The 27,052-nt window shown below is 36.1% G+C and overlaps 1 protein-coding gene across 13 annotated transcripts in view; it reads left to right on the top strand.

The window, feature by feature from the left end:
- Nucleotides 1-27,052, top strand: part of itpr1b (inositol 1,4,5-trisphosphate receptor, type 1b) — a 223,256-nt gene that overhangs the window by 36,071 nt on the left and 160,133 nt on the right. For 10 of the 13 annotated variants that reach the window (XM_030135523.1, XM_030135522.1, XM_030135518.1 and 7 more), the window contains 10 exons: nt 3,925-4,040; nt 6,301-6,387; nt 7,081-7,239; nt 13,151-13,249; nt 13,382-13,465; nt 13,599-13,745; nt 13,853-13,957; nt 16,239-16,283; nt 16,424-16,453; nt 18,822-18,976. In XM_030135523.1, coding sequence (XP_029991383.1) covers nt 3,925-4,040; nt 6,301-6,387; nt 7,081-7,239; nt 13,151-13,249; nt 13,382-13,465; nt 13,599-13,745; nt 13,853-13,957; nt 16,239-16,283; nt 16,424-16,453; nt 18,822-18,976 — 1,027 coding nt within the window. The remainder of the gene's footprint in view (nt 1-3,924; nt 4,041-6,300; nt 6,388-7,080; nt 7,240-13,150; nt 13,250-13,381; nt 13,466-13,598; nt 13,746-13,852; nt 13,958-16,238; nt 16,284-16,423; nt 16,454-18,821; nt 18,977-27,052) is intronic. The other 3 variants (XM_030135516.1, XM_030135524.1, XM_030135521.1) reach the window with 1 other exon arrangement.

The following is a 27,052-nucleotide window of genomic DNA, read 5'->3' as shown; positions in this document are numbered from 1 at the left end:
TTCAAAATCAAATTAGCAAAAAAAACCTGACCTGATCGAGAAAAACAGATGTCATTTTTGGATTTAGCGGTGCAAAATGGTCCTAATTCAGTTGGAAAAAATCTAGACAACTTGCAAAAAACATTTTTTTGTAACCCAGTGTAATGAACCAAAAGTACTTAAAGACTAGAGTAAAGATAAATAGTGCAACAGTAGAAACAAATCCAAGGCACTTGGTTTAACACTTTCAGTGCCATGGGCCGATTAAATCGGCTTTACGAAAACAACCTGTAAAGTGCCACGGGCCGATCAGATCGGCTTTGGAGAACACGCCATATTTGTGTACAAACAAACCATCCACCCCCATTTCTTTCTCACATTTCGATGACGTTCTTTCTGTGTCCCCCTTTTGAGACCAATCAGACGGGAATTTGAGGTCACGCGACCGAATAATATTTTTATATCTTTTTAATGTTTCTTATTCTCCGGTGTTTCATCAGAGGGAGCCCTCCATGCCGGGGGGCGGCTGTGGACTCCGGGGGCTGTGGCGCCTTCTCTCACTGGGGTCCGCTCCTTTCTGGTGGGTGGGGGTCCCAGTTGGCCCTCTCCCACTAGTTGGGATGCGGGGATGTGTTGCTGGTGCCTGGTCGCCGGGGTCGGCAGCTGCATCCTGGTGCGGATGGCTCCCTGAGACAGCGCCTCCTAAATTGATGTTTTACTTTTACTTGTACATTTTTGTTCTGGTCTACCCGTGCTCAGTCAGTCTTCTTAAGTATGTGTGAGCTTGTGGGTTTGCATGTATGTGTGTGTGTGTGTGTGTGTGTGTGTGCGTGTGCGGGTGAGTGGGTGGGTGTGGGTGGGGGGCGGTACTGATTTTTAAACTGATATGTAAAGCACTTTGTGCTACAGTTTTTAATGTATGAAAAGTGCTATATAAATAAAGATTATTATTATTATTATTATTATTATTATTATTATTATTATTATAAATTATGCAAATTACGATCAATAATGAATCGGCTGCGTCCGGTGCGTTTTGACTCTAATCAGAAATCGGTCGGATGTTACCGAGCGGTTTCCTGCAGGATTCTTCAAATATTATAAAAACGACGCGAAATACTGAAAAACGGCCAAATTCTGTGGCACTTTTAAGGCTTATTAGCCCCTTAACTGTCTGGCACCGAAAGAGTTAAAAAAAAGTCCTTTATTATCTGTCGTAACAGCATCATTCAACATCCTAGTCTTTTTCAGGCTGTAATACATGACATGTGCTCGATTTTACAACCTCGGTGCATCCCTGGTCTGTGTGAAACTCCTCCATAAAAGTGTGTTTTCGGTTTTATTGCTTTAAAAATAGCTGATTTACGTGTTGAATTTCATCACTTATCGTCTCTGTTCTACAAACGTGTCCTCTGTCCACCGTCAAAGACACAACCTTAGTCCCATTAAACCCTCCAGTGTTTTCTTCTCATCTCCATAACCCCGTTTTTTACTTTTCCGTCAGACAGATGTTCTCCCAGTGCCCCATTTCCTCCATTGGTCCTTGGCCTCGTCTCCTCTTGTCCTCTTTACTCGTCTCTCGTTGCCTATCCATCCCTCCATTGATGGCAAGTCCCTGGACGCTCCGATGTTGGCCGCGTTTCCGTCGGAGTCTGCCAGAGCGGTTATTTTTACCACAGTTACAGCTCACTGGGTCCCCTGTACCAGTTAGCGTATATCCCAGTATAAGCCACACCATATATAGTATATGTCACAGAACGGGAAGAAGACGGATGTTGTTTGTTCTCGTTTTAACCAGAGTCTGTCAGAATATATTTAGTGTGTGTCGGTCCTGATGAAGGCGACTCTGGACCTACTGAGGGTAAACTACAGTAGCTCTGCTCATGGTTAATGCATTACCTGAAGGATACTTTACATCAGGGGTGGCCCGTGAAATGAATTCGTGAAATACAAAAATGACACCGAAGATATAAATAGTTATTTTAGTTCAGGTTCCACATACAGACCAATGTGATCTAAAGTGGGTCAGACCAGTAAAATACTATCACAATAACTTATAAATAGCGACAACTCCAAATTTGACTCTTTGTTTTAGTATAAAACTAAAATTACATTTATTTATTGATTTATTTCGAACATGCAAAGAAACAAAATAAAGCAAAACAAAGCAAAATAATAAAAAAAAAAAAAGCATTTAAATTAACAGAATTTATCTTCAACTACGTGCAAAGGATTAGTAACAAGTATAAACTTATTTAATCCTACCCCTCAAGTGCTTTTACACATTTATCACTAACTTAATACAAGAATCAAACAATACATTGTTCCTAATTCTAGCATTCAACCACAACTACATGATGAAACCACTGACGTATAAACTGCCCTTTCACAAAAATGTGAATAACCTGAATAAATATGAACCACATAAAGTATCTTAAGAGAAAGTGCAATTTTAATAATATTCTGCCCTTTTATAAATGTTTTGTATATTTGCAGATCCACTGTGATCTATAAGTTGTAAATGTACATGTGTAAATAATAAACTGGGGCATTATATTCTTCAAATTGCACTTATTTTTCAGAAGAAATTTCATGTTGTTCGGGGTTGTTGATGTTTTTCACATTTTTTAAAAGATAGGTGTAAACATTTTTGTCATGAAATTTTACTTTTTTTTTTTTTTGCTCTTAAACATAGAGAAAAGTTTGGAGTTATTATTTTACTGGTCCGACCTACTTGAGATCATATTGGTCTGCATGCAGCTCCTTAAAGGGGTCATATTTCACTAAACCCACTTTTATTAGTCTTTGGTTCATTTATTTGTGTATTTGGAACCTAATAGTACATAAAGTTTGAATTTTAACCCTCCAGGTGCTGCAAAGATATCTTTATATTCATTTTGGCAAAAATTGAGTGGATTTCTACAACCTGTTTCAATTCCTTCTTAATTTGTTACGTATATAATTAGTTACGTCATAACATTTGCACATATAAGGTCAAGACTTCCGATGAACATTTCTCCGAGTACGACATAATTGTTTATCAGCAGCAGCTGTTGTAGTAAAAACTGAAAATATGTCCAAACTTTGAGCCGATTACCTAAAATATTGAGTTGTTGGTTGAACGGGACAGAGCAGCACAGCCAACAACCTGGAGGGGGCGGGGCCTGAAGTGGCTCACGTGCATTTAAAGGGCCAGCGCTCAAAACCACCTTTCTGGTGTCATTACTCGGAAATAGGGTTGAAGATGGACCTGTGGAGTTGAATTAAGGAAGAATTCAGACCCAAGCAGAGCATTTACAGTTTATGCAGACCACAGGGAAATGTTTTAAAATGCATAATTCCATTTAAAAAAGCAAAATATCACTCCTTTTAACTAAAATGACTCCATCCCCCGTGACTGTTAATATCTTCCGTGTAAGTTTTGCACTTCACCAGTAGATTTTAATGTTTATTTGACCATTTTAGTCTCTTTGTGACCTATAAAGCAGGGGTCATCACAAATGTTAGGATTCATTCACTGACTACTGTTAATATTTTCAGTAAAACTGGACTGATAAAGACTTATGTAGGAAATATGTAACCTAGAATTATCGTCTTTCTCTTACTGATATTATTGGACAAAACAGGACTTGAGGAATGTCATGTGAAAGGTCACATATTTTCAGAATTCCCCTCAGGCTTTGGAGGGAGAGCAGTCTGACTAATTAAGGCGTTTACTTTTTTTCATTGGATCACATATGATTTACATTTAGTTACAGTTAAGATTAAGTGTGTCATAAATGTAAAAGACTCTATGCAAAGCACTAACGTTGATGGTGTTTGATCTTTGTGTCTGTGAATTGCAAATTAATGATCCTTGTATCTGTAAAAAAAAAAAAAAAAAAAAAAAAGTGACTAGTTAAACTAAATGATGAATCTTTTCCATCACTGTCTCTTTTTCCACAGATTGCCTTTTCAAACTGTGTCCCATGAACAGATATTCGGCTCAGAAACAGTTCTGGAAGGCGGCGAAACCCGGAGGAAACAGCACCACCGACACCGTCCTCCTCAACAAACTCCACGTAAGACTCACATCAACTCCCGTTTTCTGTAGGCGCAGAGTAAAATAAATAAAAATACTATGACATGAGGTATAATTTTTGTAAATGCAGAGGTAGGATGGAATTTAAGTACATTAAAAGGTCCACCATAATTAGGACACGTCAAACCTACAGCTTGAAGAACTTCCCATTCCTGTTGATTTAATATGTTCTCATGATAAGAATATCCATGTCAGCTTTTGTCAATAATTATTAAAACAAATGTCAAATTGATATTTCTTTCCAGTTTAATGGTTGATTTTTCTTTCTGAGTGAGAGTTGAATAAACCAGAAGGTTAGTTGTGGTTTGAAATTTTTATTTATGGTCAGAAATTGATAAATATTTCAGAAATCTACAGAAATAAAACCTTTAAAAGCAATTATTATGATAAAAAAAAAATTCAACACAGGGAAAAACTAAACAAAAACGAACTATGAAGCATGTTCTAAGTGTATATGACAATATAAACAAAAATAAGGTGAAATAAAAATTTTCGCTGTCATTATTTATTACAATGTAATTATGTATTTATTACAATATAAAATTAGTTAATGACATTTGTTATTATTATTTTACATCCCACCTCCCCCATTAAATGAAACGCCTTAGTTCAGTGTGTCCCAATACATTCATCTTTGTCCCTTTACATCTGAAATTCACATGCTGTTTGTTACATATGAATGTTGATTTAATACACAGTGATGTAGCAATTAGCAATTACCTTAAAGCTCGAAGACTGAGGGTTTGATTCCTAGTCAGATTAGGGTTTTTTCTCTCCAAACCCTTCATTTAATGTTATGTTCCAGTGTGAACATTGCGCATACAAAGCTGTACCTAGAACTGTAATAGAGTATTTATATTTATTTATTCAGGCTCTTTATGGCAGCTCACTGTTTCCAATATACTAAATGCTAATGCTGATCACTAATGCTAATGCTAATGCTAGGTGCTCTGTGTTAGGATGGATGACTTTCCTCTCTTGGATAATAAAAATTAATAACCATTTACTTCAACCTTTCTTAACTTTTTTTCTACTGCATGTCAGGGGAATAAATTGTACTTCTTACTCCTCCACATTATTTAACTTCTAACAAAATAAATAAATAATAAATAAAAAAAATAATTAATTTGATGCAGTACTTTACTACTTTTACAAATTATGTAACTTTTCTACAACAGTGGAATACACTCATGTATAATTGTTAGTGTTAAACTCCATAATATTTTAAAATTTGAATGAGTAGAGTCTTTCTGCAGAATGACTAGGCCCTACTTTTACTTTTCATACTTGAAAATTGTTAAACATTTTGCTGGGAAAAAAAGTATTTCTACTGACATATGCTTTTAAATTAAGGAATTGTAGCTGTTGATGGATTGTCTGTGGCCTGTGGTTAAGGATCTGAATGGCAGTTAATTAATTTATTGATTTAGTGTTTTTTTTGTGTATGGATGTATCATAGATAATCGCCACAGACCAAAGCATTTATAGCCTCGGCTCATTTGCAACACAAAGTTTTCCTTCTGTGCAGAAAAAAAATCTTCAATATAAAGTCAAATAACTGAAGTCAAAAACTCCAAAATTAATAAGAGTTCAATATGGTATTTCCAAGTTAATTTAGTAGTCTATGATTTGTAAAAACGTAAAGAGCTCGAGATATTTCAGTGTTTATAAATACTTTTTCACTAAAATGCTTCTTTTTCTTCCCGTGTTTCATTTTGGTTAAGGTAATGTATAGACTCTTATGAGAAAAGTTTAATTACATTTATTTGTATATGTTTAATTCGTTAACATAGAGAGTAGTTTTCAAGGTTTATTTATTCATCACAGTATTTGCAAATGGAAAAGAACTTATGAAACAACTGTACATAAAACCCAACAGATGAATATTGTCACTGCCATCGGTGAAATTAAATCTCATTGGTCGATCGCTGATGTCTGTCAATAAAGCCAGTGTTTGGCTGATGTATTTCTGCATCCCTAGATTTAATAAAATTCAGGAACTTCTTCTTATTAATCATCCCACAAGCCAATCCCAAAAAACAAATAAAAAGGAGAAAGACAAACAATGACGCCTAATAAAAAGAAACCTCGAAAAACAACATCTGACCCAAACCATGTAACAGGAGAATCATGATCCCTCTAGTGTTTCAGCAGATGTAGAACTGCAGCCTAGTATTTGTGTGACATGTACAGTATATTTCAGTTCTCTAAGTGTCCCTGTGCCCTGGTTTGCTTTGCAGCATGCCGCTGACCTGGAGAAGAAACAGAATGAGTCTGAAAACCGCAAGCTGCTGGGAACCGTCATCCAGTATGGAAATGTTATTCAGGTATGATAAGATATCTCGGCCGACAGAACTGCCGCAGTATTTAACGCTCTATAATTCAGTTTGAAATAACTGCTACTGCACAAAGGTATGCTGCAAAGCCTTGAGTTCTGCGGTCTTATCTTTGCTCATTTGACCAGGCATAGTTGCACACATGTATGAGATCATCTGTATCCAAACAACGGTCACGCATTCCTGCTCGATTACATGCACAGTGTTCAAGTACAATTAATCATCATCTTAGTAAAACAGAACAAGTGTAGGACATGATTGTTAGATTAATTTAATACAAAAAATGCATGTGACATCTTTGGGATAATTTTTGAAGGATTTACTGTAATTAATGCAGCTGTGGAAATGTGCAGAGCTTCTTACTTTCCAGTCTAGTAATCTATTAACAGATTACGCGAGTCTGGGAACTGCTGATAAAATGACTGAACCCAATCGGAAACAGGTCATGAGAAGCATTTAACGATAGGATATTTCCAGCACTTAAATCCGAGGCGAAGTTAAGACACAGAGCGTTGCAGAGATGCATATTTTCAGCCAAGTGTTCCCTCGGGTCCTGCTGTGCCAGTGTCTGACATATTAGCATCCTTTATTTATTTATTTTTTCAGTCTCGGTACTCCTTTCCGCTGCCTGTCGACCATGTGTCTTGTAACTGTGTAACTGTGAGTTCTTTGTTTTGCCAACAGTTGCTGCACTTGAAAAGCAATAAATACCTGACGGTGAACAAGCGCCTACCTGCGCTGCTGGAGAAGAATGCCATGAGGGTGACGTTGGACTCGGCGGGAAATGAGGGCTCCTGGTTCTACATCCAGCCCTTCTACAAGCTCCGGTCCCTGGGAGACAGTGTGGGTAGAACGGGCTGTGAGACCGGAGTTAATTACACTCTGTAGGAGAAATCAAAGGTGTATTTTTAGATTTGGTTGTTTCATAGGGATTGGAAACAGAAGTCACATGAACTGACATGTAGCAGCATATTAGAACATGTATTCCCGGGGCTGCTGATAAGGGGGAAGTTAACATGCCAAATTCATAGGGCACAGTATTTGTGGGGGGCCCATAGAGCAGTGGAGGGGGCCCAGTGGATACAGGTTAGAAGTTGTGAAAATTTCGTGTAAGATCCGCTGTATAAGAGAGTTATAGAAGTCGGGAGGGAAACGTTGAAAGTATGTTAAGTTTCGGTGTCATTTTCACGCTATTGTCAATGACGCTGTGTGGATTGCACTTTTTTTTTATCACTTTTTTTATATCATATGTGTTTTTTTGACTGAAAGTGTCATCAGTCAAATTGTAGAACTGATTCTGTGAGTGAATGGAGTCTCTTCTAACTGGATATTCTTACATAATCTTTAGAATGTCACTGACAAGCTCCAAAAAGTCTGGTTTCTGTATCATACCAAACAGTACTGCATCATCAGCGTATATAGAACACATCCTCCATTATCTGCAAATATGAAAATGACTGAATGTATGCAAAGAAATTATAAAGACAGGTAAAAAAGTGAAGTTAACACTTTGAGATGAGGTGGTTCCAATGAGATGACGTTGGTAAAATTGTGCCAGTTTATGCAAAATAATTGTGGTGAGTTGAAGAAAACCTCGGTATGGCGATATCAAAATGATTGTAACGGACCACACCATCACTTCCGAGAGCATGTTAACCTTTCTTCTGCTTTTTTGGAAGTTATCTAGTCCTTCCAAGTATGAGGAAACACTGTGTTGTAATATATTTAGCATTATTATCAGTCCACTATAGATCCTCTTATTTCATAGAGTGGTGGTGCAGGTTCTTGTAGCTGAAAGATGCTGATGTTGTTAGATTGGCAAATTGTCTTAAAAGGGTCATATTTTGCTAAACCCACTTATATTAGTCTTTGGTTCATTTATTTGTGTATTTGGACCCTAATAGTTCATAAAGTTTGAATTTGAACCCTCCAGGTGCTGCAACACTATCTTTATATTCATTTTGGCAAAAATCAAGTAGATTTCTACAACCTGTTTTAATTCCTTCGTAATTTGTTGCGTTTTATAACTAGTTATGTCACAACATTTGCACATATAAGGTCAAGACTTCTGACGAACATTTCTCGGAGTTCGCCTTAATTGTTTACCAGTGGTTAATAGGTTCCACTAACACGACTGTAAAACCAGTTTATACTTGACGCTTGATGAAGTTTACAATTTTCCGAAGTCAGTAAGCTAGCAATTAGCATTAGCTCACCTTTTACCTCTGAAAGGTCATAGTTCTACCTCTTTTGTCTAAATACGATCACTTTGCCAACTTGGCTACTTCCATTTCACATGCTACTGGTTTCATAATGACAGTTCAGAAACCAATGGGTGATGTCATCGTTTACGTTTAAGGAAAATGGCAAACACTGAAAAAACTTATCAAATATGGTAAACAAATATAATCAGATAAACGCACAATAAAATAGAATTGATCATTATTGACTTGCAGAAGTAGAAATTTTTTCGTACACAGACAGCAGTTATAAAACAACCTGACGAGAAATGTAAAAGCAGTTAATAAAACAAACATCAGCTACCTCTTAAAAAACACATTTAAAGCAAATCATATGTTTTTTTTGACTGAAAGTGTCATCAGTCAAATTGTACAACTGATTCTGTGAGTGAACGGAGTCTCTTCTAACTGGATATTCTAACATCATGTTTAGAATGTTACTGTCGAACTCCTAAAACTCTGGTTTCTGTCTCATACCAAACAATACTGCATCATCAGCGTATATAGAACACATTCTCCATTATCTGCAAATATGAAAATTACTGAATATATACAAAGAAATTACAGATAAAGACAGGTACACAAGTGAAGTTAACGCTGAGATGAGGTGGTTCCAATGAGATGACGCTGGTAAAATAGTGGCAGTTTATGCAAAATAATCGTGGTGAGATGAAAAAAACCGTGGTATGACGATTGCAAGATGATTGTAACGGACCACACCACCGCTTCCGAGAGCATGTTAACCTTTCTTCTGCTTTTTTGGAAGATATCTAGTCCTTCCAAGTGTGAGGAAACACTGTGACGTAATATATTTAGCATTGTTATCAGTCCACTATAGATCCTCTTATTTCATCGAATGGTGGTGCAGGTTCTTGTAGCTGAAAGATGCTGATGTTGTTAGATTGGCAAATTGTCTTAAAAGGGTCATATTTTGCAAAACCCACTTATATTAGTCTTTGGTTCATTTATTTGTGTATTTGGACCTTAATAGTTCATAAAGTTTGAATTTGAACCCTCCAGGTGCTGCAACACTATCTTTATATTCATTTTGGCAAAAATCAAGTGGATTTCTACAACCTGTTTTAATTCCTTCGTAATTTGTTGCGTTTTATAACTAGTTATGTCACAACATTTGCACGTGTAAGGTCAAGACTTCTGACGAACATTTCTCGGAGTTCGCCATAATTGTTTACCAGCAGCGGCGGTTGTATCAAAAACTGAAAATATGTCCAAACTTGGAGCCCATTACCTAAAATGTTCAGTTGTTGGTTGTATAAACAAACTCAAGTGGCTGGATGGGACAGAAAGCACGGTCAACATCCTGGAGAGGGCGGGGCGTGAAGTGGCTCATGTGCATTTAAAGGGCCAGCGGTCAAAATGACCTTTCTGGTTTTATTACTTAGAAATAGTGTTAAAGATGGACCTGTGGAGTTAAATTAATGAAGAATTTAAACCCAAGCATAGCGTTTACAGTTTAAGTAGACCACAGGGAAATGTTTGAAAACACATCATTCCATTTAAAAAAGCAAAATATCACTCCTTTGATAAATTGCACTTTTTCCTGACAGACACCTCTACTGTGGTTGTGGTTAATAGGTTCCACTAACATGACTGTAAAACCAGTTTATACTTGATGCCTGATTAAGTTTGCAATTTTCCGAAGTCAGTAAGCTAGCAAGTAGCATTAGCTCACCTTTGACCTCTGAAAGGCCCATAGTTCTGCCCTTTTTGTCTAAATACGATCACTTTGACAACTTGGCTACTTCCATTTCACATGCTACTGGTTTTATAATGAAAGTTCAGAAACCAATGGGTGATGTCATTGCATATGTTTAAGGAAAATGGCAAACACTGAAAAAACGTATCAAATATGGTAAACAAATATAATCAGATAAATGCACAATAGAACAGAATAGATCATTATTGACTTGCAGAAGTAGAAATTTTTTCGTACACAGACAGCAGTTATGAAACAACCTGACGAGAAATGTACAAGCAGTTAATAAAACAAACATCAGCTACCTCTTAAAAAACACATTCAGAGCAAATCATATGGTTTTTTTGACTGAAAGTGTCATCAGTCAAATTGTACAACTGATTCTGTGAGTGAACGGAGTCTCTTCTAACTGGATATTCTAACATCATGTTTAGAATGTCACTGTCGAACTCCTAAAACTCTGGTTTCTGTCTCATACCAAACAATACTGCATCCTCAGCGTACATAGAACACATCCTCCATTATCTGCAAATATGAAAATGACTGAATATATACAAAGAAATTACAGATGAAGATGGCTACAAAAGTGAAGTTAACGCTTTGAGATGAGGCGGTTCCAATGAGATGACGTTGGTAAAATAGTGGCAGTTTATGCAAAATAATCGTGGTGAGATGAAAAAAACCGTGGTATGACGATTGCAAGATGATTGTAACGGACCACACCACCGCTTCCGAGAGCATGTTAACCTTTCTTCTGCTTTTTTGGAAGATATCTAGTCCTTCCAAGTGTGAGGAAACACTGTGACGTAATATATTTAGCATTGTTATCAGTCCACTATAGATCCTCTTATTTCATCGAGTGGTGGTGCAGGTTCTTGTAGCTGAAAGATGTTGATGTTGTTAGATTGGCAAAATGTCTTAAAAGGGTCATATTTTGCAAAACCCACTTATATTAGTCTTTGGTTCATTCATTTGTGTATTTGTACCCTAATAGTTCATATAGTTTGAATTTGAACCCTCCAAGTGCTGCAAAACTGCATTAATTTTGGCAAAAATCAAGTGGATTTCTACAACCTGTTTTAATTCCTTCTTAATTTGTTACGTCTGTAACTAGTTACAGCACAACATTTACACATTTAAGGTCAATACTTCTACCAAACGTTTCTCCGTGTACCCCTATGCTACAATGCTAGTTTCAAAAAATGTCAATAATTACGTAATATACAGGTTAACACAGTATTTCAGTAATTGCAACAGCAGGAAACAGTTCTAACCATGAGAGCATTTATATAAATATATTAAGATTTTCCCTTTAATGTTTTTATGTTCCTGGATTTTAGATGGAAAATCTCCTTTACACAAATAATTCAAATCAGTTCCACATGGAAAAGAACAGAATGATGGCAAGAAAAAGTTTTTTTTTAGGGTGCAAATGTTTTTAGGCAAGCCTTACTACCTGGTAAAGCAAAAAGAAAAACTCAAACTAAACCTTTCAGAGCATTACATGTTCCGGCATTAACGTTCGGTGATTCTCTTTTGAACGGATGAACCTGAACTACTCTTTTTTTCACACTGATCACCTTCATCTCCACTTGTTTCAGACTTCGTACTAATTTACAAAACCATACAAACTGAAGCTAAAGTTACAGTTAAAGTTCTTCAACTGTTTCACTGAAATCTGCAGGATGAAATGTGTGGAGTCATCGATAATATGGTCCACAGCTCCCTCTAGTGTTTATCTGGAGGTTCACATCATCCAGGGGAGATCTGTTTTCTGTGCATGCGCCTTCAGGGTATCCTCAGAAATGTGATTGTCCTAAATTCAGGCCTTAAATATCCTTAAAACTGATTATTAATCCTTAAATCCTTAAAATGTTGCTAACAGAACAGAATTGCTAAACTGGTTTTCAATGTTCCTGTAACAGTGACAATAAAGGTTCTGTTCTATTCTATTCTATTCTATTCTATTCTATTCTATTCTATTCTATTCTATTCTATTCTATTCTAAGTCAAATACAAAATTAGTGTTGCTGTTGATTAGTGTTATGTATTTCTTGTGTATTTTATATATTTTAGCATATTTTTGTGCATTTTAGTGTATTTTAGGATATATTTTGTGTATTTCAGTATATTTCTTGTGTATTGCGTACTGTATTTAGTATATTTTGTTGTATATTTTAGCCCATTTTTGTGCATTTTAGTGTATTTGTTTCATACTTTTATTTATTTTTAACTTATTTTTACATATTTTAGCATACTTTAGTGTATCCAAGCACATTTTTGTGTTCATTTTAATTTTTGTTTTATTTTATTTTTTTTTATCGTAACTTTATTTATTGAACATTTTGAACGTTTTAGGTAGAGTGATGCACAGCATAAAGTACAAAAATATAGAATAAACATCGACTGCCACACCTGAATGCCAGCCCACCCACCACCCAAGGCCAATCACTAAAAACTCAAACAAAAGACAAATAGTTAAAGAAAACAATTCAACCAAAAGTAAAAAAAAATTGGGCAAATAAGAAAAAAAAATCAATAAGGAAAAAAAGTGTGTGTGTGTGTATATATGTATATGTGTGTGTACATATTTAAATATAAATTAATAAATAATATTAAATAAAATAAATAACAAAAAATAAATAAATAAATTCTTATTTTCTATTATTAATGTAAAAGTGAATGTATTTTTTTACTAGTGCATCACACCCTGACAGCCCATTTTATTATCACGTGAACATTTGTGTCAGATTACGTATTAAAAGGTCTGATCTGTGTATTTATCTGTTTCTTGCAGGTGGTGATTGGAGATAAAGTGGTCCTTAACCCTGTCAATGCAGGTCAGCCTCTACACGCCAGCAGCCACCAGCTGGTCGACAACCCAGGATGCAACGAGGTACGTCAGCCCCCACTTCCTTATTAATATTTATTCACTTCACTCTGTTCTTGACCCTTGAATGTACTTGTCTGAAGTTAATTTTCATCACAATATTTATCAGTTTCTCATCTCAACTCCTTTAATTTACAGGTTAATTCTGTAAATTGTAACACAAGTTGGAAAGTGGTTCTGTTCATGAAATGGAGCGACAACAAGGAAACGATACTCAAAGGGGTATGTACTGAAATATTTCTTTTATACTCATTTTCATATTTATAGAGTAAAATAGTGTAAAATCTGGTTTAAAGCTCCATGTCTTTATTTTCTGTGTTTGATCCATTATTCGTTTATATGTTTGCTGCTGCAGGGTGACGTGGTCAGGTTGTTCCACGCAGAACAGGAAAAGTTCCTGACTTGTGACGACCACAGGAAGAAACAGTACGTTTTCCTCAGAACGACCGGCCGGCAGTCGGCTACGTCTGCCACCAGCAGCAAAGCACTCTGGGAAGTAGAGGTCAGTACACGGTCAGACAGAACCTGGATCTCTGTATTAACCCGTGTCTTATGTTAGTCCCAGGTGTGGACCGGGCTCCACTCATGGTTCACTGCCTCTGTCCTCAGGTGGTCCACCATGACCCATGCAGAGGGGGGGCAGGGTACTGGAACAGCCTGTTCAGGTTCAAACACCTGGCCACAGGATGTTACCTGGCTGCAGAGGTCGGGGAGGTATGTGACCACCTTCACCTTCACCTTCCATCACACAGGTTCATACCTGAGTTCTGCAGGTTGTATATGTACCTGCTCCTGGAGCCGCTGCAGTTTTATTTGTACTTTGTTAGTAGATCCAGTAGATCTGGACCAAACAGTCATGATCTGGAACAACAACATACAGGGTTATTTAGTCAGTGAATGGGAGTCCAGACAAAAGTAGGTCTAGGTACTGCTACTATAAGTACTACTACTGTTACTACTACTATTACTACTGCTACTACGACTGTTACTACTACTATAACTACTATTACTACTGCCACTACGACTGTTACTACTACTACTACTACTACTACTGCTACTAATGCTACTATTACTACTACTACTGTTACTACTTCTACTATTATTAATACTGCTGCTACTACTACTACTGATACTGCTACTACTGCCATTACTACTACTATTACCACTACGAATACTGTTACTACTACTGCTACTACTACTACTGTTACTACTGCTACTACTACTACTGTTACTACTATTACTACTACTACTACTATTAATCCTGCTGCTACTACTACTACTATTACTAGTACTATTACTGCTACGAATACTGTTACTACTACTACTACTACTACTACTACTAATACTAATACTGCTACTACTACTATTACTACTACTATTACTACTACAAATACTGTTACTACTACAAATACTGTTACTACTACTACTACTTGTACTGCTACTACTACTACTATTACTACTACTACTACAGTGATCCCTTATTTTTCGCGGTTAATGGGGACCGGCGCCCCCTGCGAAAATCGAAAATCCACAAACTGGAGCCGGAGCCCCCCGAGCCTATCCTAGACCTAGGTACATGTATGTGTGTATCTATAAATAGTATATAAGTACTGCAAATGTAATAATTATGAAATAAATTTTATATATATATATATATATATAAATATATGAGAAAACAATGATTAGTACATGTATACATGCATATGTATAGATCGGATACATGTACGTACTGTAAAACATCTGAAAGAAAAGAATGTAGAAAGTAAACAAAACACACACACGTGCATACGTACTAACAGCTGATACGTACTCTCTCCTGTCTTCATTCGTGACGCTTATCCATAGTATATTTACACACGAACACACGCACATCTACTCCCAGCTCTCTTTTCCTCTCATACGCACAAGAAACGAATCAATTCTCTCTCTCTCTCTCTCTGGTCTCGAGCATCAACACACACAAACACACGTACATGCATGAACTGACATTTCTACATTCTCTCTCTCTCTCTCTCTCTCTCTCTTACTCTCTCTGGCAGCTGCGGCCTCTCGTCTGCTGTGGGGTGGATTTTCGCGGAATTTCCACGATTTTTTCTTGATTTTTTTTTTTTTTTTTTTTGATGAATATTTCTGAAAAATCCGCAAATAACTAAAACCGCGGAACTTAAAGCGCGAATTGGCAAGGGATCACTGTACTACTACTACTATTACTACTACGAATACTGTTAGTACTACGAATACTGTTACTACTACTACTACTACTACTACTTGTACTGCTACTACTACTACTATTACTACTACTACTACTACTACTACTGTTACTACACTACTACTAGTATTACGACTACTATTACTACTACTACCAGTACTGCTACTATTACTATTACTACTACTATCACTACTACTAATACTGTTACTGCTACTACTGTTACTACTACTACTACTACTAGTACTGCCACCACCACTACTACTACTACTACTACTACTGCTATTATTCCTACTACTACTGCTACTATGACTATTACTACTACCAGTACCACTACTACTACTACTACTACAACTACTATCACTGCTGCTGCTATTACTACTACTACTACCACAGTTACTACTAGATTTTCTAAATGGAAAGTGCTTTATGAATATATTATATTATGTTTTTGTTATTATGGCGCTGTTTAAGATACTCAAACATATTTTACTTAAATTAAAAGTAGGTACAAGGAAGAATGGACAACATTTATAGAACTATAAAAGACTGAGTATAGGATATAAAAATAAAAACAGCTTTATGAAATCATCCAAGAAAAACCACTCGAAAAACATTACACATGTGGAACAAAAGGACAAGTGATGTGAAGTAGACAATGACAGATTTTTCCCATTGAACAGAATTTTCTGATATAAATCCAGAGCCTTAAGCTGCAGATATATAGGAATTGATTTGATAAACATGTGAACGGAGGCTGTTTTCCTAACTGATGGTGTGCGTTTCCAGGTGAACCCAGACTTTGAGGAGGAGAGCGCGGAGCAGCGATCCTCGGTAAGTCCGCCTCAACTCTTCATTTTCAACCATATCCACATTATATCCTCCTTCTCTGCTTAGCAACGTCACGCCTGTTTCTCCTCTGTTATTGATCTAATCTGTTCAATACTCTGCTGGATCTTTGCTTTCCGCTCTAGGTGGTGGACTTTACACCCTTTAATTTCCAGGTACTGTCATCTAATCTTTAACCCTAGAGGAAAAACCAGTCATTTGCTGCTTTGTTTGACCTTTTGACCCGGTTTCTCCTCAGAGCCTTTTTAATCATCGATATCTCTTTTCCATCTAGGTTGTGTGTGTTTTCATTCTAGTAGCAGTAGATCACCACAGGGTGTCACCATGCTATCATCCCAGCTGATGCATGTGTTACTGAAAACCGCCTGTAGGTGGCGACATTATGCAAGTTACTATCTGCAAACCAGGGGTGTCAAACGTATGGCTCGTGGGCCAAACCCAGACCGCCAGAAGGTCCAATCTGGTCTCTGGGATGAATTTGTGAAATGCAAAAATTACACTGAGGATATTAACAGTTATTTTAGTTTAAGGGCCACATTCAGTAGGCAGTTTGGTTTCTCTATGTAGTGGAAACAAATTAACATTTCAGTATTAATTTGCGGTTGATTTAGTTAATGTATTCTTAATTAAATTTAGAATAAATTTTATTTTTCATCTGTATGTGATTAGTAATTTATGATTCTTTTGTTTGTTTGGCAATGTTTATTAATCAGTTTAATTCAACTTTATTTATAGAGCACATTCAATGTACAAGGCAGACTTAATGTGGTTCATAACAGGTATATAACTTATAAAAACAATCATAAGTGCAATTGCAAGTAAACAATCATATGTGCACACACTTAAACTCGCACATCCACACATACCCACACAAGCACGCGTACACACACAACTCAACAGAACACTGGTACGTTTTCAACCTGTTTTTAAAAATGGCTACTGATGTGGCAAGTCTAATTGTTTTAGGCAGGGTGTTCCATTTTTGTGGGACATATACACTAAAAGCTGCCTCCCCTTTCTTGGATGTGTTTATCTGTTTCTTTTATTCAAGGTTATTAACCTATCAGTGATCCTAAATGACTGAAATGGTGTAAATAAAGGTCATTTGCTGGATTCCAGTCAAAGCGTCATTTCTAGTCTTCTTGGCCCTTTCAAGTTTGGGCAGGAAACATCAAAATTAGCAAAGAACTTAACAATCAGTAAAATACTATTATAATAACCTGTAAATTATGACAACTCCAACATTTTCTATTTGTTTTAGTGTAAAAAATAAAAAGTTCCATTACATGAAAATGTTAATGTCATACAAACTTTCCTTTGGCAAAAAATCAGAATAACCTGAACAAATATGAACAACATAAAATCCCTCAAGAGAAATAACTGCAATTTTAACAATATTTTGCCGGTTACTAAATGTTTTGTGTATTTGTACATCCACTTTAACCCTTTCATGCATGAATTACGAGAACCTTAATCAGGATTTTTTTATTCATCTTCAGGCATAAAAATAAACAATTTGACTGATTTTTTTTTTATGAACATATTTTTCATGGAGTTACAAAAATGTCCACTCAGCTGGACACCATGTATTTAATTTTAGAAGCAAAGAAACATGCGTTTACTGATATACTGTGTGAAACCTATGAAATTAAAATGCTGCTAATCTGATGTTTTCTCACATTTTAGCATACCTGCATAGAGCTAATATGCCAAAAAAAAACAAAAAAACAAAAAAAAAATTGTTTAAAGAAAAAAAAAAAAACACTATCCATTACAGTCTAATAACAATTAGCAATTTTTTTTACACTCAAACATGTTACTGCAGATCAGGTTTATCTAGAACAGCACAGTTACAGTAATGGTATGAATTTCAGTGTATGGGATGATGTATAAGCGTCCACTGTGTTGGCTGAGATGGAACTGAAACAACAAAAACCATGATTATTGAAGAGAACCCCTTTGAACAGCTGTCCACTGTAGTGACCACTATACATGAAAGGGTTAATCTGTAGGTTGTGATGCACATTTGTAAATGAGAATCTGAGCCAAAAAAACTGCTAAATTTACCCTTATTTTTCTTAATAAATTTCAGTTTGTTCATAGTTTTGGATGTTATTCACATTTTCTAAAGGATAATTTGTAGATGTAAACATTTCCTCAATGCAGTTGTACTTTTTTCACTCTAACACAGAGAGGAAACATGTGTAGTTGTCATTATTTATATATTATAATGTTATTATTTTACTGGTCCAGCCCCCTGCAGATCATATTGGGCAGAATGTGACCCCTGAACTAAAATGAGTCTGACACCCCTGCTGTAAACCGAAGCTGATTTGACTGATGTGCACATTTGAATCCCATCAGATAAATCAGCTTCTTTGACTTATCGGTTAAAGTGAATATGTGCAAACTCCTCAGCCTCGACCGCAGATACTCTGTCTGTGGTTTCTGTAGATTCTGTGTACTTCACCTAAGTTCGAAGCCAGTGGTTTTTCTCCGTCTCACAGTGTTTTCTCGCTGCAGTTGGATGCAGATAATGAAGCTCTGAGAGGTCGTCTCCGGGCGCCACAAGAGAAGATCATGTACACCCTGGTGCCGGTTCCAGACGGCATGGATATATCCTCCATCTTTGAGCTGGACCCGACCACTCTGAGGGGAGGGGACTCCATGGTGCCCAGGTACAAAGTCAACACACAGATAGATAGTCCACACCTAGAGGGATAACACATTAGCGTCCACACTGATGAGATTAAGTATTATTCTGAGGCTCAAATTAAAATCACCTGGTGTAGGATGCAAATCTGACACATTTTGACATGACATTTCCAAGAATACAGCCCCTCCCTCACCCTCCGCTCAACCGCCACTGGACTACTAACCATCCCTGCATCACACCTCAGTACCATGGGTGCCCGAGCCTTCAGCTGCTCGGCACCCAGACTATGGAACTCCCTCCCCCTGACGCATAAGACAGTCAGACTCCATCACAACTAGGGATGTAACGATATGAAAATTTCGTATCACGGTTATTGTGACCAGAATTATCACGATCATCATTATTATCACGGTATTGTTGAAATGTGCTCGAAATGTTCAAAAAGTACTTATGCACACACTCAAATAATTTAACCAAGTTGTATTTTGAAAAAAACAAACAAAACAAAACTAAAAAATAAAATAAAATAATAGGCGCAATGTACTTTCTGTTGGCAGAAACATTCAAATATTAATATGTAAACATCAAACATACAAATGAATGTGCACTAAAGATGGCACCTTATGGCCATTGTGGGACCATTTTCCAGATCAAGTTTGAGTTGTTTTAGGGTCTCTCTCTCTCTCTTTTGAAGTGCGGTAATCAAACACGGTTATCATGATAATTAGAATTTAAACAGTAATACTAACCGTCAGGAATTTTACCGTGGTTTATACCGGTAATCGTTACAACCCATAATCACAACATTCAAATCCAATCTCAAACCCCATCTGTTCAAACTGGTATACTCAGTCTGACTGGTCACTGTGCACTACACTTGTTTTTAGGTTGATATTTTATTTTAATATTGATTTGATGTTGTTTTTTTATGCTTTTACTCTCTGTAAGGCAGTGTTTTTCAACCTTGGGGTCGGACACTCACGTGGGGTCGCCTTGAATTCAAATGGGGTCGCCTGAAATTTCTAGTAGTTGATAAAAATAAAAATGTACTAATAAAAAAACATATAGTGAGTCGAGAGACAATCACAATCCATAAAAGACATGACAAACTGTGAAGCTGAAACTGAAGCACTGTGGCAGTGTTTATCTTTCTGTCTTTTAAAGGTCAATGTAGTTTAGGTCACCAGCAAATGTCTTAAAGTGCAATATTTGGTGGAGATCAGCAAACAATTAAAAACACAGACACTGTCCAAGACGGTAGGGGAAGCTTGTTTACTTTAAATCTAATTTGCCTTAAGCGATAAGATCCATGAGACACGTCACGTCATTTGTCTCCTTCCGTTCACATCTGTAGTTGTGTTTTAGTTTTCAAGTATAATTGCTCCAGGCGTGACAGTTCAGTCATATTAAATATCAGTGTCAGCATTAGAGAACCCTCCAGTGAAGACATGTTTGAGCATTTCATTGGAAAAACGAAGAATCAGGGATGCTGGAAAATATGGAGGATATGATGAATGATGAATAACAGAACAATGCCACGGTGTTTACCATGAAACCCACGGTGATGTCACAACTTAGCAACAAGTCACATCAAACAGCAAACATTTGACTCATGTGTAGATATGAGGGGAGTTTTTGGAGCATTGATGGGGAGGGAATTTCTGTTTAAAATTACAGCAACGGACGAGAACAAAGTTTACTTAACAAAATAAAAAGCTCAACGATCCACGCTAAATGAAATAGGATTGCAGGTGAAACTGGTTTTGCATGTTACACTGGAAAAAATCTAAATCTTACCAAGTGTATTTTTGTCATTTCTAGTCATAATGTCTCATCACACTTAAAATAAGATATAATCACCTAAAGAGGAACTTCTCAGTGAGATATAAAAACTTATTTTTAGACAGTAGATCTTAAAAATCATATTTCAAGAAATCTAACCAAGATCATTTTAACTAGTTCCATTGGCAGATTTTTTTGCTTAATTCAAGATTTTTTTTTTTTTTTTTTGCTCAATTCAAGCAAGAAAAAAATCTTGAATTAACTAAAATAATCTTGAATTAAGCAAAAAAAAAATCTGCCAATGGGACAAGTGAGAATTATCTTGGTAAGATTTCTTGAAATAAGATCTATTGTCCAAAAATAAGTTCTTATAAGTTCCTCTTTAGGTGATTCTGTCTTATTGTAAGTGTGATGAGATATTTTGATCAGAAATGAGAAAAATACGCTTGGTAAGATTTTGAGTTTTTCCAGTGTATTTGATCCAGCGCTTTGCCCTATATGTAAAAGACTCCAGGTTTATTAATGTAACACATTTAAAAACAGACACTACTCCCCTAAAGTGCTGTACATAATCATGACACAGAATATAAGTAAAGGACGACAAATAGAATAAAACAATAATGACACATGGTTCATGCCTTAAAATATATGGGAATGAATGAATGAATGAATGAATGAATGAATGAATGTTTTTATTATTGTGTCTTGCATTAAAAAAGCATGCCCAGCCCTTACATGGGCTTATAAGACACCAAAAATACAAACCAAAAATCAAACATCAGACAATAGGCACAATAGATATGAACAAAACAAAATACTGACCTATTTAAACAAACACATCTGCCGCTTTTTTCAGGCTTTACAAACAAATAATGCTAATTTATATACATTAAAACTAAACAACCATTTCATCTTGTCATCATCAGTGCTCCAGAACAAATCAGGATTTCGGATACACATATCATCAAACAAAGGGGCTCTCAGTTCATCATATAGAGGACAATACAAAAGAAAATGTGATTGGGATGTGTATATACATATATATATATATAGTAGGACTATTTGTGTACAAGGATAAGGCATCTTTGCACAAGATAAGACCTTTTTAATTAACTCTAAATGATAGTTTTATTATTCCGTCCAGCTTTGAAAAACTCATAGAACACCTGAAAAAAAGAAGTCAGCTAAACCTTTGGCAACTGTTTAAAATGAAACTGAAACGTCTTTCTATTCTCTGTAAAACTAAAGTGAAATTTCTGAAGTATAACTCTGTTGTTCTTGTCTCTGTTTAGTGATGTCAGGGGGAAGTTTTGCACATTTAAGTAAATGCTTATTGATGCCGTTGTGAATTTAACCCATAAAGACCCTGTGCTACTTTTGTGGCAGTTCTCAAAGGAATTTTCTCTCTATATAACCTTTCTTAAGTGATTTATCGCCATTTGTTTTAATATTATCCTTTATATTTTGCATTTTTTTCCAGTAAAAATCAGGTGTTTTCCCATATATTAATTTGTTGTTCATGTGTATGTTCATTAAAGCTCAGATTAAAGTTGAGGGTTATTATATCAGAAACAGAGAAAACTGAAGAAGAAGTGAGTTTTTCAGCAAAGATATCAATAATTGAACATAAACCCAGTGTCTTCATCCACTGTCATTGATCCAACTCCATGGGTTTTATTGGCGAATCAATGTTGTAGAAGATGACAGTGTTTCCACGTTCACTATGGAACCTCTGAACATCCAAATGGGTCATATCTGATGACCATGAAAAGATTATTTACATGTATTGATAGGATTAGTAGATCAACAGGTATTACACATTTTAATTCAGATGATTTTGATTGCCAGTGGCCGTTTGGGCCTTTATGGGTTAATGCTTTGTCATCTTTTGACGCTTTAATATCAGGTGGATTTAGTCTGATGTGTCTGGTTCATGAGCTGTTTGTATGTTTCTAGTGTTCATGTGGGTTGATTTTAGGTGATATGAGCTAAAAGTGTAATGATCTGTCCAAATTAAAGCAAAAAATAGCTTTGTTTTTGCTCCATATGATTGTTTTAGGACTGATTGTGTGAAAATATAACACTTTTGCACAAGACCTTTTTAATAGGTAAAACAATAATAATAATAATAATAATAATAATAATAATAACTCTAAATGATGGTTTTATCAATCCATCCGGCTTCTTTAAACTAAGGCTGTCCTCCTAATGCCTGAAAAAACTAAAACTAATTAAAGAGTGTACAGCATAAACACGTAAACCTTTGCCAAAACCTCAAACTAAAAATGAAAGTAGTTTTCATTGACATCAAAAACCAAACTGAAAGACGCATGCAGCTCTATTATTCATACCTTTTTAATGATGTCAAGGGGAAGTTTTGCACATTTAGGTGGACACTTTCTGATGCCAGTGCGTCTGTGAATTTCATGTTTAGATGTTTTCATACCAGCTAAGGAGAGGAAGGAAAGTCCCAGTACAGTGTGAAACAGGAAGCCATTGTCAAGAGGCTGAGTAGGCATGGAAAGTGGCCATAGAGGGGAAAAACGGTGTTTCAGAATGCCCTGTGAGATCCTGGTTTAGCTTAAAAGCACAAAACCGCAAACCAGATGTGTAAATACTTCTGACTAACAAGTCATTCTGCAGACGAAATCATCCTTATATAGAAATCTGCTCTTCACTTTAGATGTTAACGCTACACCAGAACTGCAGCTATCGATTTTTATATTCGCTTCGATTAACCCATAAAGACCCAGCGCTACTTCTGTGGCATTTTCCAAGTGAATTTTTCTCTGTATTTAATCTTTCTTAAAGGGGTTATATTTCACTAAACCCACTTTTATTAGTCTTTGGTTCATTTATTTGTGTATTTGGACCCTAATAGTTCATAAAGTTTGAATTTGAACCCTCCATGTGCTGCAAAGCTATCTCTATTTTCATTTTGGCAAAAATCCAGTGGATTTCTTCAACCTGTTTCAATTCCTGCTTAATTTGTTACGTTTTATAACTGGCTATGTTATGACATTTGCACATATAAGGTCAAGACTTCCGACAAACATTTCTCAGAGTACGACATAACTGTTTGTCAGCAGCAGCGGTTGTAGTAAAAACTCAAAATGTGTCCAAACTTGGAGCCGATTACCTAAAATGTTCAGTTGTTGGTTGTATTAACGAACACAAGTGGCTGAACCTGACAGAGCAGCACGGTCAAGCACCTGGAGGGGGTGGGGCATGAAGTAGCTCATTTGCATTTAAAGGGCCGGCGCTCAAAACCACCTTTCTGGTGTCATTACTCAGAAATAGGGTTGAGGATGGACCTGTGGAGTTGAATTAATGAAGAATTCAGACCCAAGCAGAGCATTTACAGTTTATGTAGACCACAGGGAAATGTTTTAAAATGCATAATTCCATTTAAAAAAGCTAAATATCACTCCTTTAAGTGATTTATCACCATTTATTATAATATTATAATCTGTATTTTGCATTTTTAAAGTGTATGTCAGGTATTTTCCTATATTTAATGTACTGATTATGTAGACGTTCATTAAAACCCAGATTAAAATTTATGGTTATAGTATCAGAAACAGAGAAAACTGCTACTCACACTGGTGTATGAATGCATGTGAATATTTGATGGTGGTCAGAGGGGCCTTTAGTACGTACTGGCAGCCCCAGGGCTACAAACATACTTATCCACCACCAGAGTGCGAATGTGAGAACAGATGAATAATGGATCAATTGTAAGAGCTTTGAATATGCGTTAATAGAAAAGTGTTATATAAATCTAATCCATTAGATATAAACAACAACAATCAAGGCAAATGACGTGTACTGTAGTCTTCAACACATTTGGATCCAACCTACAAACAACTGAACATGGAACTAATATACGATTTTAAAAAAGCCAAATATTTGTAATGTTTGTGTGAAAGCTTAAACATATAAACATTTTAAACATTTGTGTCCCATCGATGTGTGATTGTTGTGCGATCGATGTTGCAGCGCGGAAGGACGTACGGGTACAATGCTGCAGCTGCACCACGGGAGGGCACTATCGTACAATGGAACCACGGGTACAATGCCGCTAGTATGAATAAAGAACCGATACGTCAGAAAATAAGAGTAGAGCAAATATAAAATTACAAAAACTAAAACTTAAAATTGTACATAAAGTAAAATAAGAACAGAGTGAATATAAAATTGCAAAAACTAAAAATTAAAATAAGAAAACAGAATATAAAATTGTACGTAAAGTAAAATAAGAATAGAACTAAAAGTCGAATAAATTAAAAATAAATATAATACATGAATAGACATAATATTAACAGTATTAACAGTATGTATATCTGTACATTTATGTTTGATAAATATTTAATAAATATTGTATTATTATTATTATTGCAAGAACAGTGGATTATTGCACGACTTATTGCACATAATTCACATTTTACCGGGTGGATTCCAAAACTACCGTTGTTTTTGTCCTTTTATCGTACATGAGATAAGAACACAGCCTCTGCCATGTGTCAAAGCCGTTATTGTTCAGGCGGAGGTTACTAGAGCTCCGCCCCCCATCATTGTGTGATTGATGTTGCAGCAGGGGAGGACGTACGGGTACAATTCCGCTGTTGCACCACGGGAGGGTGCTATCGTACAATGGAACCATGGGTACAATGCCGCTAGTATGAATAAAGAACCGATACGTCAGAAAATAAGAGTAGAGCAAATATAAAATTACAAAAACTAAAACTTAAAATTGTACATAAAGTAAAATAAGAATAGAATGAATATAAAATTGAAAAAACTAAAACTTAAAATAAGAAAGCAGAATATAAAATTGTATATAAAGTAAAATAAGAATAGAACTAAAAGTAGAATAAATTAAAAAGACATTGCATTATTATTGCAATGACAGTGGATTATTGGACCACTAAGTGCACATAATTCACATTTTACTGGGTAAATTCCAAAACTACCATTGTGTTTGTCCTTTTATCGTACATGAGATAAGAACACAGCCTCTGCCATGTGTCAAAGCCGTTATTGTTCAGGCGGAGGTTACTAGAGCTCCGCCCCCCTAGTCCTACCTGAGATAACCCTTCCCCTCAGACACTAATTAATGCCTGGAAGAACTAGTACACAAAGGTAAGCCTGTTACGTAACGCCTGCCCAGAATACGACCGCCGGCTGCAGTCTGAAGGCCAGCTCACGCACATGTGGAGCGGCGTGGGCGCTTTGTTCGCCGCCGCTGCCGCCGCCGTACTTGGCACAGATGTTAGTATGTGTAAAGGTTTAGGGAGATGATACTGTTCAGGTCAGTGCTGGTTAATCTGTAATCAGTCCACACTCTGCTGAAGAGGATGTGAGCAGGCTGTTTTCCTGCCTGAGTGGTTTGTTTTTATCTCTAGTACCTTTTACCGAGAACTAAATCACCTTCTGTGGTTCAGGACATGAGTGGAGTTCATTTAGTGTTTTTAACCTTTAGCATCAGGATTCAATCATCGTCTCATTCTGGTTCATTTTCAGTCACAGTTTTGCATTTGCATGGTCTGAGAATGAATGAACTTACTAGAGAGGAAGAAAAATTTGCGCTGAAATAAGTTGTTTTTGCTTTTCTAATTTAAACAGTTGAACAGTGAGTGAATTAATGTTTTATTTGTGACTTCTAGAAAGCACAATCCAACCAATAACAAAAGCAAATGCCTGAAGCAAATTAACATTTACCAAAAAAGAAATGTATACAATTTTAGTCTTACTTGGTGCATCAGAAAAGGAATAGGAAGAAGTAAACACTTATTTAATCACACACCTTTATTACAATGTTTTACACTTCCATGAAACTGGGTTTATTTTGGCACCTGGCACTTTTCCAACTTTTTTTAGACCCAATAATAAAAGAGAAATGTAGACGTACTGTATTTCCCCCAGGCTGTATCTAATGATGACCTCAGATAAATGCAAAAAATTATACTCTTGCTCTGAGCCATCCCAAAATTAATGAATTTTTAATAAAATATTGGGGCCAAAAATAGGACCAAAATTGGGACAGGAAAATCTACCTGGGTGTCAGTGCATTTCATCTGGAAAACATGGCTGTAAATGGTCTTTATATATATATATATATATATATATATATATATATATATATATATATTTATTTATTTATTTATTTATATATGTGTATATATATATATAAAGACACTGTGTTAAATTTGTCGATCTTAGTGGTTTTTCTAATCCAGACATGCGTGTTTTTCGTGAATCTCAGTCTCATTCCAGATTTTGTGTGTAACCCATCGTGTCCACTGGTGTTACATGC

Source organism: Sphaeramia orbicularis, chromosome 5, assembly GCF_902148855.1.
Source record: "Sphaeramia orbicularis chromosome 5, fSphaOr1.1, whole genome shotgun sequence".
In the NCBI taxonomy this organism is placed as follows: Eukaryota; Metazoa; Chordata; class Actinopteri; order Kurtiformes; family Apogonidae; genus Sphaeramia; species Sphaeramia orbicularis.
This window is presented reverse-complemented; position numbering and strand designations above follow the sequence as displayed.